Below are 19,264 nucleotides of genomic sequence, written 5' to 3'. Positions count from 1 at the left end.
GAGCAAGTAGTACTGGGAGAAGAAAGATGCCAAGCCACATGGAGACTGCACAGAAGACACCAAGAAGGCTCATCCAGAGCCAGCAGAAGGAGAAAGTCTTTTCCACAGCTGGCACCATGGATTCCCGCTGTTAACGTAGGAGGGCAGTGGGGACGAGGAAGACTCTCTCCACTAGCTGGAGGGACTCCAGCAGCAGCAGTGGCCTCACACCTAAGAGCAGGCGCAGCACCAGGCAGTGGTTCCTTCTGTTGTGCACAGGGCCGCCCTGAGTTGGAACCGGCTCGACGGCCCCTAAAAACACCACCAACAGAAAATCGATCTTTTTGCTAAAGCCATTGAATTGCGGTATTTCAGTTATAGCAGCTAAGGCCAGTAGTCACAGCAAAACCCAGAGGGTTTGGCCTCATTCTAGTTCTGGTGTCCGATGGGCCAGGAATGTCCTTCAAACAAAATGATGCAGCGACAGTGATATGGGTATGACTTTCACCTGCCAGTCTCCCCAGGAGCACCCCCAGATAAAGGATAGCTAGGTGGGGAAAGCAGAAAGATTTGGGGTGCCAATCAAGAAGTTAAACATATAAATTCCTTTGAAGATTTGAATGGAACGAGAGTAAAGACAGGACGAGGAATTGCCATTCATTGAGTAATAATTATATGTCAGGTATATTGGAGTTACTCCCATCATCGCCATAGCAACTCAGAGCTGCCAGAGAGAAGTTAATTTGCTCAGAGTTACTCTCTGCAAGTAACAACCAAGATTTGGGTGCCCAGACGCATGTTTTTCACATCATATCAAGCCATCTTTTGAGGACTTTCTTAAATTTTCCAAGTTTTTCTTCTGCTCATCTTCTGAGTCCCGTCCAAACAACAAAAGAGCAAAGCAAGTGTCCTAGATTGATGCGGAGCTCTGAACAGAGCAAGCTCTTCTTCCGCGGAAGGAACTCTCCTCCAGTGAGAAGGCGGTTCAATGTTTGAGCCGTGCAGCGATAATTAAATGGAAAACCAGTGGACTTCTGTGAGTGCTCGAGCTAGAAAGAACCTCTGCTATCACCTGCTTCTCTTCCCTGCTGTCTCTGATTGAGCAAGCATCCAGGTGGGGAAATGGCCTATCAAAGCTGAACTATCAAATGGAAAGTACAGGGTCCTCCTTTGCAGGCTTGAGGGTGTAAACTATAATCATAACAAACTGTGGATGGCCTTGAGAAGAATGGGAATTCCAGAACACTTCATTGTGCTCCTGCACAACCTCCTCCAGGACCAAGAGGCAGTTGTGTGACCAGAACAAGGGGATACGGGATAGTTTAAAATCAGGAAAGGTGTGTGTCAGGGCCGTATCCTTTTATACGATAACGCAGAGATTTACACTATTGCAGATAATAATGGCTGGTTGGCTCAGCATATTCTGGTTAGGACTCATCATCATTTGACTTTGGTACCTCAGTCTTCATCGAGGCTAGCCCAAGCAGAAAGTCAGTCTCTGCAACGCAATAGGGAGTGGCTGCAAACACACTGGGAGGGAGGGCAGAGGGGGGGGGGTCAGGTCACCAGCCAGGTCAATGTCAGAATGTATGTAGATGGTCAACAGGGATTTATGGTTCCCACAGTAAGTCATAGCCTTTTTTAAAAAAACATTTTATTAGGGGCTCATACAACTCTTAATCACAATCCATACATATACATACATCAATTAATATAAAGCACATCTGTACATTCTTTGCCCTCATCATTTTCAAAGCATTTGCTCTCCCCTTAAGCCCTTTGCATCAGGTCCTCTTTTTCCCCCTCCCTCCCCGCTCCCCGCTCCCTCATGAGCCCTTGATAATTTATAGATTGTTATTTTGTCATATCTTTCCCTATCCGGCGTCTCCCTTCACCCCCTTCTCTGTTGTCTGTCCCTCAGGGAGGAGGTCACATGTAGATCCTTGTAATCAGTTCCTCTTTTCCAAACCACTCACCCTTTACTCTCCCAGTATCGCCCCTCACACCCCTGGTCCTGAAGGTATCATCCACCCTGGATTCCCTGTGCCTCCAGCTCCTATATGCACCAGTGTACAACCTCTGCCCTATCCAGCCCTGCAAGGGAGAATTCGGATCATGGTAGTTGGGTGGGGGGGGGGGCTTTCGACTTCTGTGATCACGTGGCCTGTCTCTTCCCTTCAGGGTGCGCTTGCTCGCTTAATCCACTCTTTTGTATCTCAAGATATTGCTTCAAAACAAACTGTACGTGTATCTTTAACACAACAAAGAAAATCCATTCCCAATGGATAACCACAAGTCTGAAAGCCCAAACAAACCTAGTGCCCTGGTGTCCACTCCTAGTCTCAGTGACCGCAGACAGCAGAAGAAAGCCCTTCCACGGGATCCCCAACGTTAAAACTCTTTAAGGAAGCTGTGACAGCTTTCGCCTGTCCCGTGGTGGCAGCTGTTTGTTGGGTTAGAACTATCAACCTGTGGTTTAGCAGCCTAGCAGCCAAGAGTTTTAACTGCTTTGCACCAGGGTTACTTTATCACAGGTATAATAAAGCTTAGACTTAACAACATACAATGTCTGGAGCCATAAATGAGTTGATCCACAACTGGTAATAAGGCTGTTTCTCCTTGTGACAACAATGATAATACGCTGAGCTACTTCATTTCCTTATTTTTACCCTACGCTACCCCCCAATAAGGCTAGAAGAGGGGTCTGATAGCACAGGGTTGTGGGAAAAGAGGGTCTACGCTGAGGAGGGTCCTGAGGTGGTAACATCTTGGTGCATTCAAGGACACCTGAGAGAGACTTTGAGCTGAGATCCGAAAGGCGGATGCCTTGGGCATGGGTTGTGGCTCGGCCTGACAGAGGTGGCTGGGTTCATGGGGACCCTCCGTACAGCGGACGGACACACGGCCCTGCGCCATCGTCAGTGATGTCCGTACTTGAACCCTTGTTGCCGGAACTATGTCAGACCAAGTCTTCCAGGGTGCGCCTCCTTTTTGAGACCAGGCTGCGCAAACTCCGGGTAACATGCCTGCGCTGCAGGGGCTACGGGAATGAGCTCAAGCTGTCGGTCTTCAAGGAAGGGATGATTTTCAAGGAACGATGCGCTTTCTGCTTTTTCCCCCTTTCCCAATTCTCCCTGTTTTTCCTTTCTTGCGCGTGACTGTGGGGAGGAGTCCGTTTAAGACGGAAATGCCTTCCCAGTGGCGACTGAAAGGGACTTCAAGTCCGCTACGAAGATAAGATGCGATTGGTACAGGCCAGGCAAAAGTCCTCCGTGTGGACGTGGAGTGAGAGATTTGCGAGGGCGGGGGTCGGGGAGGCGAAGTTCGGGCAAGCGAGGGGCCCCGGTGCCGCCCGCTGAGCTTCGACGTCTGCTCCGTTCTACAAAAGCCCCCCAACGACCCAGGCCCGATGGACCGCCAGCTCGGGCCCACCGGACCTCCCAGCCGCGGCCCCGCCAGGTTCGCTGCCCCCTGCCCTCCCCTCCCCCTCCCCTCCCCCGCCGGGCTCCGGCCGCCGCTCTCTGATTGCTCCAAGTGTCCGTCACTCAGCCACGGCCCCGCCCTTCCGGCGCTGCCATTGGCAGCCTCGGGCGGGTACGCAGCGGCCGGAGGGGCGGGGAGGAGGGGGCCGGGATGGGGAGGGGGCGGGAATTCCCGACTACGGGCCGGAACCAGGCGGGGACCATGTAGAGAGACCCTGGAGAGGTGAGTGCGGGCTCGGGGGAGCGGGCTCGGGCCGGCCGCCCGGCGTCCGGAGGCCTGGGAGGCGAGTTCCACTTCGCTCGGCATTCTTCTGTTGCCCGGGACCCCGGCGGGCTCCGCCCCCGCCTCCCCACGTCTGGACTTCCAGACACCGTCCTCAAGGTGGACTTAGCCTGCCCCGGGACCCCAGACGCCTCGGCTGCCTCTTGGGTCATTTTGCTGATGTTCCAGCCTGTAGCCTGAAGTGGTCGTTCTCGGTTTTCGGGGAGCTGGCTCGGGGAAAATGGGGGGGAGGGCGGAGAGTGAACCAGTACCCGAATTCTTCCTGCCCAGCTGGCCCACCAAGCCTCTCCGGGACCCCCTCCAGCGCCCTGAGCTCCCTGGCTTCATCCACGCTTTCCCAGGGTTGGAGGCCTGGTTTCCACCGTCCTTAGAGGACCCTAGCTCTGCGTTCAGTTTGGAAGCAGCCCTTAGTTTGCTGGAAGCTTCAGGGAAAAGGGTAATAAGATCTCAGGATCCTTTTCTGGCCTCCTGGGCCTCCTTGGCTGGTGCCTGAAAAAGTCACTTGAGAGGCATAAAATCTGAGGAGGGGGTCGCCGAGGGGTGCCCCCTGGGTTGGAGAGGATGACGCACCCTGGGTTGGGCAAGGTCCGAAAGCGGCTAGGGGATGGGAGGAAGCAGCAGCCCCTGCTGACCAGCCTTCCCCTTTCCTTGGCCCCATCTCCCGCTGCAAGTCTTTCCACCACCCACTCTTGGCTTTTGTCTAGGTCCCAGAGCCCTCGGAGCTACCACCGCTACCATGGGACCCTGGGGAGAGCCCGAGCTCCTGGTGTGGCGCCCCGAGGCGGTGGCCTCGCAGCCGCCAGCGCCTGTGGGGCTGGAGGTGAAGTTGGGGGCTCTGGTGCTCCTGCTGGTGCTCACCCTGATCTGCAGTCTGGTGCCCATCTGCGTCTTGCGTCGGTCAGGAGCGAACCACCAACTCTCCAGTAAGCCTCTTGCTGCTCTGCAAGTTCTGTGCCTTGGGGTAGGGAAGGTTTTGGGGGCTCTGGGCGGCCACCTAAGGCCCGGAAGCATAAGATGTTCTTTCGGGGTGAGGGAGTGGGGGTTGGCGGAGGTCCGCTGGCTCATTCCTCTCCCTGCTCCACTCTTGCCCAGCCTCCCGCCAGAAAGCCCTGAGCCTTGTAAGCTGCTTCGCAGGCGGTGTCTTTCTGGCCACCTGTCTCCTGGATCTGCTGCCTGATTACTTGGCTGCCATTGATGAGGCCCTGGGGGCCCTACATGTGACGGTGAGCGCTGGCCCAGCTTGCATCGGACCCTGTGTTGAGAGTGCCCAGTCTGGGAGAGGGGGTTTGTATGCCTCTGTTCATGTGTCAGGGGACTGTGTGGCAGGTTCTTGCCATGTGAACTTAGGAGTTGTGATTTAGGGGACGGAGCACAAGTGTTTCTGCTACCCAGCCCAGTCCCATTTGAGACAATGAGGAACCTCACTGCGCCAGCCACCAGGAAGGTCACCCTTAGGATAAGTCTCTAGTCTTAGGAAATGAGTCCAGCTGGTGCAGGGGGTTAATCATTAGGCTGCTAACCACAAGGACAGCGGTACCAGCCCACCAGCAGTTCCTCGAGAGGAAGAGGAGGCTGTCTGCTCCTGTAAAGATTTAGTCTCCGGAACCCAAAGGATCACTTCAACTCTGCCCTGTGGGTTCGCTCTCAGTGGGACACTGTTAGCTCGATGACAGTGAGTGGGTGACCCTTGGCTGGGTTGGAGGCAAGTTTCAGGGGGCTAGTGTTACTGACCAAAAAGTCTATAGCCTAAGGAAGTGGGATGTGGGGAAAGGTCTAAGCTAAGACATCATTATAGGAAAAGATGAGACTGCCTGGGATGGGGGTGGTGGGGGACGCAGGAAGCCATCCTAGTTCATTTCTTCTTTCCCAAAGACTGAGGAAGTAATGCTGGATGGAACCCTCTCTGTGGTCACAGAGTGACCGTGGGTTTCCAGGTGACTGTGTGAGCTAGCCTGAAGGTCTCTGTGACAGTATGTGACTGCATGTTTGAGAAGCCAGGCCATTGTGCGACCGTGTGTGTGTGTGTGTGTGTGTGTGTGTGTACACAGGTAACATTTTGTTTATGTCTGTATCTGTGGCTTTCACCTGGGGTTGGTTTTGTCCTCCAGTGAACATGATTTGGTCATGTCTGGGGACATTTTTGGTGATAATCGGAGAAGCAGGGGTTGCTGCTGGCATCCAGTCGAGAGAGGTCGGGACTGCAGCTAAGCATCCTGGAGTGCACACCACAGGCCACCGCAGGGACGAGTTACCTGCTCCAACACGTCAATAGCAAAACAGAAATCCTCTGGAACACTCCTCCGAAACACTTGTGGTTGCCACGAGTCATTCTGCCCTTGGGAAAATAACCATAAACTTAGAAAGACTATGCCAAAAACCATTAAAAAAGAAAAGTAAAGATCAGTAGTACCCAACCCCCCCACTATCATGATCCTAATTCTACCTTACAAATCTGGCTAGACCAGAGGATGTACACTGGTACAGATAGGAACTAGAAACACAGGGAACCCAGGACGGATGAACCCCTCATGACCAATGGTGAGAGTATTGATACCGTGAGGATGGGGTAGAAAGGGGGAACCGATTACAGGGATCTACATATAATCTCATCTCTGGGGGACGGATAACAGAAAAATGTGTGAAGGGAGATGTCGGACAGTGTAAGAGATACAAAATAATAATTTATAAATTATCAAGGGTTTGTGAGGGAGAGGGAAAATGAGCTGATGTCAGGGGCTTAAGTGGAAAGCAGATGTTTTGAGAATGATGAGGGCAATGAATGTACAAAATTGATGTATGTGTGGATTGTGATAAGAGTTGTATGAGTCCCCAATAAAATGATTTAAAAAAATAGTACCAAAGGTGGGAAACCCTCTTCTACATCTAACCTGACCCATGACATAGAGCTGCTTCTGGGTGACTCAGAATAATTCAGTGATTGTAGTCACACTGGTCATCCAGTCATTATATGTAAAAATCTCTGGCAGTGCAATGGTTAAGCAGTGGGCTACTAACAAGGGTCCGTGGTTCAGACTCACCAGCCGCTTGGGAGAAAGACCTGCCCTATAGAGTTCTGCCCTACACAATCACTGGTGAGTTTGAACTGCTGACCTTGTGGATAGCAGTTAAGTGTTTGACCATTGTGCCACCGGGGTTCCTCGTATATAACAACAAATAAGAATCCGCCCTGCGATTGAGTAAATTCCAACTCACAGTGACCTATAGGACAGAGTAGAACTGCCCACCCCCCATCCCCACCCCCGGTGAGTAGAAAGTTGTCTTGCTCCCATGAAGTGGCTGGTGGTTCTGAACTGCTGACCTTGTGGTTAGCCGCCTTCTCGTAACTACTACACTACCAGGGTTCCTATTTATCACATGGTGATCAGATAATCTGTATGATTATGTATTACTTTGTTTTTTTGCCATCAAGTCTCTTTGAATGACTAAGAGGGGTTCTGTGTGTGAGACCCCAAAACAGACTCCCACCAGATAGCATCTGATTCCTCCTATACTTTTTCCACCTGTCTTGTGAGTTTACTGCTGCTTCCTCTTCCCACAGCTCCAGTTTCCCCTGCAGGAGTTTATCCTAGCCATGGGTTTCTTTCTGGTCTTGGTCATGGAGCAAATCACATTGGCTTACAAGGAGCAGTCTGGGCCGCTGCCTCGGGAGGAGACAAGAGCTCTGCTGGGAACAGCCAGTGGGGGGCTGCAGCACTGGCATGACGGGCCAGGCGTCCCACAGGCAAGTGGAGCAGCAGCAGCAGCAGCAGCAGCAGCAGCACCTTCGGCCCTCCGTGCCTGCGTCCTGGTCTTCTCCTTGGCCCTGCACTCAGTGTTTGAGGGGCTGGCAGTGGGGCTACAGCGAGACCGAGCTCGGGCCATGGAGCTTGGCTTGGCTCTGCTGCTCCACAAGGGTATCCTGGCGGTCAGCCTGTCCTTGCGGCTTTTACAGAGCCACCTGCGGGCCCAGGTGGTGGCTGGCTGTGGCATCCTCTTCTCATGTATGACACCTCTGGGCATCGGGCTGGGTGCTGCTCTGGCAGAATCAGCTGGGCCCCTGCACCAACTGGCCCAGTCTGTGCTAGAGGGCATGGCAGCTGGCACCTTTCTCTACATCACTTTCCTGGAGATCCTACCCCAGGAGCTGGCCACTTCTGACCAGAGGATCCTCAAGGTCATTCTGCTCCTAGCAGGTTTTGCCCTTCTAACTGGCCTGCTCTTCATCCAAGTCTAGGAGGGAGGCGCCAGTAAAGGGCAGGGGAGGTTGGGTAGCAGGGACCCCTGCCCTGTCCTCCACCCCAGTGTATGTGGAAGAGGCCAGGGAGGCAGTGAGGACCAAGGAGTTCCCCAGAACTAGGGGTGACGCCTTTGGTCAGATGGCAGCCTGGCCCCAGACCAGGGGACAAGGGTGGCCATAATCAAGAGACATTAGGATTAAGGGTCAGACACTACACGCAAAGGCAAACTGACATTATTTAGGCTGGGGGTGGGCCACCCACCTGCTGTGGAGTAGAGGTATGGAGAGGCACCAGTTGGTTCTAGCCCATTTCAGCACCCTGCCATTTGGAGTGTCCCCCCTCTTTTCTTATCTCTGGTGACTCCTCCCTCTTCCCCTTTCCCAGGGGGGCTAGTGCCAAATGGCCTCTTCCTGCCAGTTTTGGTATCTTTGGCTCTTCTGGCCCTACTCACTTCTCAGTTTTCAAAGTGCCAAATAAATCTCCCCCTTTTTTCTCAAAGCACAGTGATGCCACTGAGTCCTGCCCAGCACCTCAGTGAAGGGGACTCCCCTGCTTGTTCTTGATTTTAGACCCAGGTCCTGGGGTGGAGGAGAAATAATTGTTGGACTGAGGTGGGGGTGGGATTGGCAGAACCCCCCAACTGCCGCTGCACCGTAGGGATACAGGACATGGTCCCTGTGTCCAGATTACAAACACTGAGCTGCCAAAATGTTTTTTATATCAGAGGAGCCGAAGGGGGAGGAGGAGCTCACCCCTGAGGTTATTTTTGGGGCGGGAAGGCTGTGCATAAGGGCCATATTCTCTAGAATCTATTTTACTAACTGACCTGTTTTGGAACATGTTATCCAAATAAAAGATGTTTCTATAAACCTGTACAGTATCTGATATATTTTTTGTTTTATTTTCTTTTTTTGGTATGATTTTATTATTTTTAATCATTTTATTGGGGGGGTCATACAACTCTTATCACAGTCCATACATCCATCCATTGTGTCAAGCACATTTGTACATTTGTTGCTATTATTTTAAAAATATTTTCTTTCTACTTGAGCCCTTGGTATCAGCTTCTCATTTTTTACTCCTCCCTCCCTCATGAACCCTTGATAATGTACGAATTAGTTTTTCACTGACCAATGTCTCCCTTTACCCACTTTTCTGTTGTCCTTTCCCCTGGGAGGGGGTTATAGACTTATCTGATGTATATTTTGGGGAAAAGGTGTGCATGACTGAGAGGACCCGAATCCCAGATGCTTACAGCTGAAAACCTCTGGTCTGTTTTTATTAATGTCCATCTGTTTTTATTAAAACCTCTGGTCTGTTTTTTATTAATGTTCTCTTCCCTGAAAATTACCCACATTTTGCTCCCTCATTCCTTGCTTGTTCCCTCTCTTGTCTCAGTCTATTTCCTTAATTACTGTCCCTTGCCATTTGTAGTCTTCGGACCAATTTGGGACTATAATTCCCAGGTCGCCCCGCGCCAGGAGTAACCGAGAGGGAGGCGCAGAGAGCCCAGTTCCCGGAGTTAGCGGGGGCTTCTGGGAAATGGTGTCCATTTCCTCTCCGTGCTGCGTGACTTGCGAGGTGAAGGCATCACGTAAACAAACTACAGTTCCCGGCGGCCTCCGAGCACAACAGGTCAGGGCTAGGCTGGGGCCAGGTTCGTGGTGCTAGCTGAGGCGGCGGTGGCGGCGGCTTCGGCTGGTAGAGCCGGGCCGGAGCCGGCGGCGGAGGCCGTGGCTTGTACTGGAAGGGTGGCGGGGAGGGACAGGGGAGGAAGATGGCGACGCCGGGAGCGAACGGGCCCGCCTCGGCTACGGCCTCGGCTTCCAATCCGCGTAAGTTTAGTGAGAAGATCGCGCTGCAGAAGCAGCGTCAGGCCGAGGAGACGGCGGCCTTCGAGGAGGTGATGATGGACATCGGCTCCACCCGGGTGAGGGGCCGCGCCGGGGAGCGGGAGCAGAGCGGAGCACTGACGGCGTGGGGAGCGGAGCGGCGAGGCGGGGCGGGAGCAGCGGAGAAGGAGGCGGAACGGGCTAGGGCAGCGGGAGCCGCCGTCTGGGAGGTCCGGGCGGAGGAAGACTGATTTTGCGGGGGCCGGGGGATTGCCGAAACACCGGCGGGGCTCGGGATGTGGGAGCGACAAGGGGCCGAGTGGGTGAGGCGGGGGTGTGCGAGGTCAGAGAGGACGGCCCCCTGAGGCCGGGAGGGGGTAGGAGGTGGGTGGCCCAAGTGCATCCCTGGCTGAGTTCTCGGAGATCTACGGAAGCATCCCGAAGCTGGGCTGTAGGGTGGGGTAGGTGATGATCGCCTTGTCCCTAGCCTGTCGCCTCCGAGTTGGTGATCTCCAAATTGGTCCCCCTGCGGTATGTAAACCGGGGGCGTCAGCTCCCACCTCCCAGGGCTGTTGCCTGGAGACCTTGTGTAGGAGGTTGGCAGCGCGCGGGGAGAAGACCCCTCGAGTGTGGTTTGAAGCGTATAGTGGGGCAGGAAGTCCCCTCCTGCGTCCCGTCCCTTGGCTTCCTTTTTCAAATATTTTTTGTGGTTTCCTGACGTGAATGAAGGTGAGGACCATGGCTCACAGACTGGTGCTTGGTAATTTGCCCTGGGCGGTCTCGGAGGAGAAGTCAGTAGGCTTTGAGTCCAGTTGGCAATAGGTTATGCGGTTTGCTGAGCTTTCTAGGGAGCTGGCTCGGTGAATCCGTTTGTTTGGTACGCTGGAGCTCTTGTGTAGGAAATGTTCACTCCTAGGACGTTCCAGAGAGAAGGGAACCTGGCAGAGCTGCTGGTGAAGTCCTTTGGGTCCGGGTTTCTTGCTTTCAGGGGCTGGATGTCAGAGGGAACTGGGGTGGGAGTTAGCCCTGGATCAGACTCAGGCACACATTCCTTTCCCAATGGCAGGTTAGGGTTTTACAGTGACTTCTCTTGTCAAGGAGCTAGAATGGATTTAAGGGGAAATGACGGCACATAAATACATTTCCAGGTTCTTTCTGCTGGTCTAAGATTGCATCTGTCTGTGACTGTGACTCTGGCTCTGACTGTGTATCTCTCTTGACTTTGTTAGTGTGTGTGTGTTTCCCCTTTGAGTCTCTAGGGACAATGTGTCCTAGTTAGTAGCTACTCAGGACAGAAAGTGATGGGGGGAGGCAAATCTGGTGTGTGTGTGTGTACCGCTCCAAGCATGATCATGATTTAATTTTTGACTGCTCCCCGCTAGGAGTTTGGGATCCTGGTGGGGCCAGAGGCAAGAGCTTAGGGAAAAAGTCAGTCTCCAGGTGACAGCTAGAGGCCCCATCCTCTGGATTGTGACTCTAGCAGAGGTATGGTGGGGTCTTAGGGTTTATAATTGCAAATAAGGACAGACTGTAAGAAACTCAAATCAGGGGGCTTTAATCTTTGTCATGCCTGCTGTCAAAAGGCACTCAACATTCCACTGACCTAGGCTCTGCTGCTGCTGCTGCCCAGAAAGTCTAATGGGCACACATGGCCCAGCTGGGAGACCAATGAGTTCAGAACAAGAGCTAAGAGACCAGGGGCACTTAGCCTGCTAGCTAGCTCTTAGGAAGACTCATCTGCAGCACTTAAAGGGATGGGGGTCTATCCAGCTGAGAACCTGGAGTTCTCATATATATGAGTCTTGAGGTGGGCTAGTGCCCACTGAACTCAAAAGGCTGACCTGTGACAGAAAGTCAGTTCTAGTGCTGGCCTACGTACAGCAGTGTGGCCCTGGAAACTCTTGGAATTTACTCCTCCTCAGCCACTCTGCTCCCCGTGGCCTTGCCTGGGTCTGTTTATTTGCCTAATGGCGGTGGCTGAGCCTTCGAAGTAGATGCTCACCTCTCCCAGAGGGATGTGAGCTCTGTAGATAGGCCCATACCTGGCCAGGCTGCGGAGCTGTAGTGCCTTATCCCTGCTCCAGGCATACCTCCCCGGGATGGAGGTGAGGCCAGGGAGATCGTGCGGACCCCAGTGGCATGGGTGAGCTGCTATTCCTTCATCCACCCCCTGTCTCCAGGGCCTTAGGATGTGGTGGAAGAACACCGTTTGGTTTTAACACTGTTTTTCCAGTGAGGCCAGCGATCATTCCAGGGGTGCTGGAGCTCTGTGGCCTTCCTGAGGCCTGGCCTGGAAGCCTGTGCCCCACTCTACAGAGTGGGGAGATCAGAGACTGACAGTAATGGCTCTGTAGCATCCACCTGTGGCCTTCTCATCTTCCAATTAGTCATGGACACATCTGGAAAGGAAAGCAGAGTCACCTAATGGGCACTCCTCCCCAGGAGTTAAGTCATGTGATGAGCCTGGGGGCTCCTAGAAACCCCTCAGGGATTCGAGGTACACTGCTGCCAACTGGGACATCAGAGCGCCAGCAGAGCGGCAGGCCCAGTGCCAGCCCAGCCCATAGGGTAGTGCAGGGTCGCGGTGGTTCCATTGATGAGGGCAGGATATGTGAGGCCTAGCACCGATTGTTCATATCCACTCTTGGTGGACCTTTTCCCCAGCACTGACTTAAAAGTACTTTTTCCTCCTATAAGTAGCAGAAGCAGCCTGACCAGTTGACGGGAATGGTAAGGCAGCTGCGGAGAACAGTCCTCAGGACCCTGCCTAACATTCCCATCCTTCTCCTTCTCAGTTACAGGCCCAGAAACTGCGGCTGGCCTATACAAGGGGCTCCCATTATGGCGGTTCTCTGCCCAACGTGAACCAGATTGGCTGTGGCCTGGCCGAGTTCCAGGTGAGTGGCCACCCGGCAGGGAGGAGCCAAAGCTCTCTGGCAGCTTCCCCCGCTGACTTGATGCACCTGTCCCTTTTGGCAGAGCCCTCTCCACTCACCTCTGGATTCATCTCGGAGCACTCGGCACCATGGGCTGGTGGAGCGGGTGCAGCGAGATCCCCGCAGAATGGCATCCCCACTCCGCCGCTACCCCCGCCACATATCCTTCAGCAAGGCTTAGGGGCTCTGAAGGGTGGCGGGATAGAGTTCCGTAGGGGCTTGTGGGAGGAAGGACTTCAGGTGCTGTTCTTCCTTCAGTTCTGCCCTTCTCCAGGAGCCTCCTTGAAAAATGACCACTTGGCTCTCGTGTCAGCACTCCTGTGACGGGGACTTGCTGTCCCTGGGGCCGTGCCCTCCATCTCTGCCCAACACTGGTGGCCTCACTTCAGCTTGCTCTCTGCGGTCTGAGACAAATGGGACTCCCTGTTTAGTTTCCTGCTTAAAGGGATCTGGTTCCTCTTCTTGTCCTTGCTCCTGTCACTCCTCTTTGCTTTCAGTCTGTTTTTCCCAAGTCCAGCCCGGATACCCTCCTTTAGTTTCCCCGTTCCATGGGGTCCGAGCCCCTTCTTCTCATCCATTCTCTGACCCTGCTGTTGCCCCTTGTAGAGGAAAAGGAAGGTCTATATTTCTTGAGAAACTCCTCAGGGGGCTCCCCGATTCTCTCATCTAGTCTCTCTTCTCATTCCCCTTCCCATGCTTTTCCTTAACGAGAGCTGTTCACATCGACAGTTCTCCCTACAGTCCTGCCTACTTGTCTCCTCCTCCGGAGTCCGGCTGGCGACGGTCGGTAACTGTCCCTGACAGCCAAATCCGCGTGCCCGCTCCCTGACAGCCTCTGGGGGAATCTGGAATTGGAGCTAGGCTTGCTGGGCCAGGGTTTCAATAGTACTTCCTCCCCTAAAGGTGGCCAGGGAGGGGTGGGGGGCAGGTGGAGTAGGTGGGTCAGAGTCCAGCCTTGGCCATATTGACATGAGTAGCCTAGCCTCCCAGTCCAACCAGGACCGGACCAATGGGAACTGTGGCCGGGCTGGGGTGTGTGCGCACGGGGGAGGAGAGTGGCAGGGAGGCAGGTGAAAACAGCTGCCTTCTGTCAAGAGTGGGTGCTTGAGGGGTTCTCTGGCATGCTGAGGTTTCTAAGCCCTTGCTCTGTCCATCTGGCTCCCAGTACTCAGGCCCAGCAGAACTGCTGGTTCTAAGATTCCCATTGGGATTGTCCAGGGAGGGAAATGGAGAGGTTTCCAGAACTCTTACATGCATTGGAAGAGAGGAGCTTCATGGGTCACAGACATCAGAGGGACCAGAAAAAAGGAAGGGTGATCCTGGGTACCCAGCCTTGGCACTTCCCCCTTGCCTCCATCCTGGCAGCCTCCCCATTGCCCAGTCTCCATGCCCACCTTCTTGTCTGGTGCTAGCCTTCCTCCCCATGCCTGTTTTCCATCTAGGACGATGCCCTGGGGCAATTTCCCTGCTGAGAAGGGGCAGCTGTTTAGACTGCCAACTGCACTTAACAGGTAATGGCCCTTCTCCCCTTTAAGCTACAGACTTCCTAGTCTCCCTGCTCGCAGCCCAGCTAGTGTCACTGGTGCCAGCTCATCTTGGCTCCCCCTTACAGGACAAGCTCTGACAGTGCCCTTCACACAAGTGTGATGAACCCCAGCCCCCAGGACACCTATTCGGTCCCTGCACCCCCCAGCATCCCTCCTAGCCGTCGTGGGGGTAAGTGGCCCTGCCCCAGGCTAGAGAGTAGCCGTGGAGCAATCGTTTGAAGCAAGTAAGCTTCGAGCGCTACAGCCTGTTATGCCACTTCCCTTGCAGGGTTCCTGGATGGCGAGATGGACTCCAGAGGTATGTGCTCCTCATCACTTGTGGGCACTGGGTTCTGGGCTTACGTCAGAGGCTGTGTGCAGGGCTAGGGAGAGGGCCACCTTCCCACCTGCCTTTGCCTCTTGTCCCACCTTACTGGTTCCTTCTCCAACCTTCCCATCACCAGTCTTTCTCTTTCAAGTTCCTGCTATCGAGGAGAACCTGCTAGGTGACAAGCACTTGCTGAAGCCATGGGATGCGAAGAAGGTAGGTGTGGACTGCAGGGTGACACCCACTGCCTTTCTCCTTCCCCTGGGGCAGGCCTCCTTGGTCCTCACCAAGCTCTGTCCTCGGTTTCCATTTTCTTGTCTCCTCAGCTGTCCTCCTCTTCCTCTTCCCGACCTCGCTCCTGTGAAGTTCCTGGAATTAAGTAAGTACCTCTGAGGTGGGCCAAGGGAAGCATGGAAGAGGAAAGTGTACAGGAATATAAAAGACTGGCCTTCATTCTTCCCTGACCACTGTGCCCATTGATATCTCTTTGCCTCTCCTTTCCCCAGCATCTTTCTATCCCCTGACCAGCCTGCCAGTGTGCCTGCTCTCCCACCTGCCATGAACACGGGGGGTTCCCTACCTGACCTCACCAACCTGCACTTTCCCTCACCACTGTCTACCCCTCTGGACCCTGAGGAGACAGCCTACCCGAGCCTGAGTGGGGGCAATAGTACCTCCAATTTGACCCACACCATGACCCACCTGGGCATCAGCGGGGGCCTGGGTCTAGGCCCAGGCTATGACATACCAGGTGAGTAGCTGTCCTGGCCATGTGCCCACATGGTGCTGCCTGCCTGGAGGGACAAGGGGAGGGAGACTTGAGCACCTGGATCTGCCTGTGAGTTGCCATGCTAGCCCATCGCCTCTCTCCCCCAGGATTCCCTCATTGCAATCTTTAGCCAGTAGAAACTGGTAGGCGTGGCTTTTCTTAGAAAGAACATGGAGAGAAGTCCCCAGGTAGGCAGTGCCAACCTCAGTGTCAGAGAAAGAGTAGGGAGGACATCGTGTTGCCATGTCCATGGTCAGAGTCTGGTTACTGCTACCCATTCCAGGTGCAAAGGGACCCAGTGCCCATCAATAATGTTGGCATCTCTGGTTTTTTGTCTGTGCCTGCAGGACTTCATTCACCTCTCAGCCACCCATCCCTGCAGTCCTCCCTAAGCAATCCCAACCTCCAGGCTTCCCTGAGCCATCCTCAGCCCCAGCTCCAGGGCTCCCACAGTCACCCCTCACTGCCTGCCTCCTCCTTGGCCCACACTGCACTGCCCACCACCTCCCTGGGCCAGTCCTCATTCAGTGCCCCAGCCCTCTCCTCCCCCTCCTCCTCCTCCTCCACTTCATCTCCTGTGCTGGGTGCCCCCCCTTACCCAGCTTCTACCCCTGGGGCCTCCCCCCGCCACCGCCGTGTGCCCCTCAGCCCCCTGAGTTTACCCGTGGGCCCAGCCGACGCCAGAAGGTCCCAACAGCAGCTGCCCAAACAGTTTTCGCCAACAGTGTCACCCACCTTGTCTTCCATCACTCAGGTATGCGTGGCTGCCTTCCCTACATGTCTGTCTCCCGTCCCCCTTCTCTCCCACAAAGCCCTCTCCTCTCCAGTGCCTTCTCCTGACTCCCCATTGTCCTGTCCATCCCCCTTCACCCCTCTCTTCTCCACTTGCCCCATCTTTCACCTACCCCAACTCCTCCTGGTTGAAGTGAGCCAGCTTTATTGGTTAAGCATTTTGGCTTCAGGTCCCGGCTCCATCTCTTACTAGAGGTCTGCTTGGACACGTTATTTACCTCCTGGAAACCTCAGTGTCCTCATCTATGAAACCAGGTGACACTGTGGGGACCACATTAATCTTCATGACATGCTGGGCACTGACTGTGCTTAGCCCCGGGACAGGCTTAGAAATGGTAGTTTCTCTCTTCCCTCTCTCCTGGCCTTTCATGTTTGCTTGCATGTTGTGTTTTTGTGTTTTTCTTTCCCCGATCCTCTCCACTCCTCCTTTCCGAGGTTACACAGAGTCAGAAACTCACATCCCAGGGCCCAGGGCCTTCATTTGTCACCCCCATGAGGAAACAAGTGGGGGGGGGGAGAGGACGCGGGCGAAGGAAAATACTTACCCAGCAAGTGAGGAGGAAGGGCATTCAAGCCTCTCACATGGGGGCCTTTTTCCTCCATATGCTTAAATTTCCAGCAGTCCCCTGCCGCACCCTTTCCTTCTTTGCTCTCGCTGCTCCCCTTTCCCTCTCACCTTCGCTCCCTCTGTTCCTCTGTCCTCTGCCCCACTTTCGTCCTCCCCCTCCACTGCCCTTCCTGGAATGTGTGTTCTGTGTTCCATTTGACCCAGGCCCCCTCTGGCAGGAAGACTCCACTCGAGGGTGGGCCAGCAAGGGCTCAGCTCTCTCGGAGTCTGGAGTGAGCCTAGCCTCCCTTCTCCCCCCCCCCCACTCCTGCCTCTTCAAGGCTTTAGAACAGAAGTCCTCCACTTCACAGTTGTGTTGTTGATCATTTGTGTGTCACAAGTCCTTGATCTCTCACAATAGTTAAAGGTTCCAAAGTTTAGGAATGATTTACTTCTGGAGTGGGCTCCAAATTATTCTTGTGTTAGTCACTGTCATCCTGATGGGCATTTTTGAGTAACTATACCCAATCCCAGGGACACTTCGGGGAGCTTTGTCATGTTTGTGTTGAGAATGGTTGTAGCCTAAGTGGGGGGAGAGAGGGTGTCAAGTTGAGTGCTGCTTTTGGGCGATACACTGAGAGGTAAGCTGCCCCCCTTTTTCCTTCTCTTCAGGGCGTTCCCCTGGACACCAGTAAACTGCCCACTGACCAGCGTCTGCCCCCATACCCTTACAGCCCCCCCAATTTGGTTCTGCCCACCCAGCTCCCCACTCTAAAATCTCTACAGCAGCCAGGGCTGCCCTCTCAGGCCTGCTCAGTGCAGCCTTCATGCGGGCAGCCCCCGGGAAGGCAGCCACACTATGGGACCCTGTGCCCACCTGGCTCTTGTGGGCACGGGCAACAGTCTTACCACCGGCCAATGAGTGACTTCAGCTTGGGAAACGTGAGTACCTAGGCCTCTGACTCAGGATCAAGGGTGGGGCTGGTGGCTGCTCAGTGGGGTACTGAGTGCTGGTCTCGGGTGTGTTTTGAATTGGGAAATCTAGGCCACCAGATCGCCTTAAATAACACCACTTCCAGCTAGAAGCTCCTCACTTCGTGCATTAGCCTCTACTGCCCTTGGCCCTGGCCTGGCCCCCGGCCCTGGCCCCAAGCCCTCTGCTCAGCTTGCTCTTTGATGGCCAACACTTAGACCCATTCTTCTGCAAGCACGCACATGCTCTTTCCCACCAGGTACGACCCCCACACTCACCTCAGGCTCCAGCTCTCACTGTGCTGCTCTGCTTGCTGCCTCCTCCCTCTATCTCTGTCTGGCCCTGGGGGGCATGAAGATTGTTGGGCAAAGGGCATGTGTTAGCATGATGGGGCAAGACAGGCAGGAACACACTGTTCTGAAGTCCACTTCTTCAAGATCTGTCTGTGTGTCCGTAGCTGGAGCAGTTCAGCATGGAGAGCCCATCAGCCAGCCTGGGGCTGGAGCCCCCTGACTATTCCGAAGGGCCTGGATTTTTAGGGGGTGAGGGGCCAGTGGGCAGCCCTCAAGACCCCCATGCTCTCAACCACCAGAACTTGACTCATTGTTCCCACCATGGCTCAGGGCCTAACATCATCCTCACAGGTGAGGGGTGGGTGGGCGGTGGTAAGGTGGAAGGGGGAGTGATTCGGTAGAAGACCTGGGTCTTGAAGAGTTTGTAGGTCACAGGGTCCTCATACGTTTCCTTGGCACCCACAGGAGACTCCTCCCCTGGCTTCTCTAAGGAGATTGCGGCAGCCCTGGCTGGAGTACCTGGCTTTGAGGTGTCCACAGCTGGGCTGGAACTGGGGCTGGGGCTGGAAGATGAGCTGCACATGGAGCCACTGGGCCTTGAAGGGCTCAACATGCTGAGTGATCCCTGTGCCCTGCTACCCGATCCTGCTGTGGAGGATTCGTTCCGCAGTGACCGGCTGCAGTGAGGGCACCTCCTCACTATCCCTCTTCGTGGCCCCATCCCCTATCACTGTCCCTTCCTCCCTTCCCCCCTGGCCAGTAGGGACTCAACCATTTGCCCCCAGGTCCTCTTTCTAACATGAATGAAGGATCCCATGAATGAAAGAAAGCAAGGGACTTGTCCAGGTGACCCCTGAATTCTGCACTTCGGGTGGGCCTGGGGGAGCCCAAGGGAGGGCCTAAAGCACTTGTAACTTTGAACCGTTTATCTGGAGGTCAGAGCCTGTTGGAAAGCAGGGGGTAGAGGGGAGCCCCGGATGCAGGGCTTGTCCGGATGCCTGGGGGTGGGCAGTGCCAGCCCCTCCGTACCACTCTTCCCCTTGCAATGGAGGAGAGAGCCAGAGTGGATATTATTTTTTATTAAATATATTATATGTTAATAAAAAAATCTTATCAAACCTTTACTGTGTTTGCCTGCTGTTTGAGGTGGGGCTAGGAAGCTATGGGGTTCTTGGTGCACAGGCCTTTCATCTCGTGGTGGTTTTGCATGTTCTCAGCACCTTTGTGCGCTTTGTCCAGCCTCAGGATTTGTACTTGGCATTGGATACAGGAACCCAGGCTGTATA

At 54.4% G+C, this 19,264-nt stretch overlaps 1 protein-coding gene across 9 annotated transcripts; it reads left to right on the top strand.

Annotated features, from left to right (window-relative positions):
• Positions 1-3,007: 3,007 nt before the first annotated feature.
• LOC142460180 (zinc transporter ZIP1) lies at positions 3,008-19,099 on the top strand. 9 transcript variants are annotated; one of them, XM_075562447.1, is made up of 16 exons: positions 3,008-3,438; positions 4,449-4,667; positions 4,837-4,967; positions 12,610-12,711; positions 12,794-12,912; positions 13,474-13,533; positions 14,193-14,261; positions 14,363-14,466; positions 14,566-14,595; positions 14,741-14,820; positions 14,931-14,983; positions 15,111-15,355; positions 15,721-16,127; positions 17,385-17,654; positions 18,143-18,329; positions 18,444-19,099. In XM_075562447.1, the coding sequence occupies exons 2-16, from the start codon at positions 4,481-4,483 to the stop codon at positions 18,662-18,664; spliced, it is 2,265 nt and encodes a 754-aa protein (XP_075418562.1). In that variant the 5' UTR covers positions 3,008-3,438; positions 4,449-4,480; the 3' UTR covers positions 18,665-19,099. The 9 variants fall into 9 exon arrangements, with proteins under 9 accessions (XP_075418562.1, XP_075418565.1, XP_075418561.1 ...); XM_075562450.1 differs by lacking the exon at positions 3,008-3,438 and adding an exon at positions 3,535-3,684 and having other exon boundaries at positions 14,756-14,820; XM_075562446.1 differs by lacking the exon at positions 3,008-3,438 and adding an exon at positions 3,535-3,684.
• Positions 19,100-19,264: the final 165 nt, after the last annotated feature.

This window comes from Tenrec ecaudatus, chromosome 1, assembly GCF_050624435.1.
Source record: "Tenrec ecaudatus isolate mTenEca1 chromosome 1, mTenEca1.hap1, whole genome shotgun sequence".
NCBI classification, from domain to species: domain Eukaryota; kingdom Metazoa; phylum Chordata; class Mammalia; order Afrosoricida; family Tenrecidae; genus Tenrec; species Tenrec ecaudatus.
This window is presented reverse-complemented; position numbering and strand designations above follow the sequence as displayed.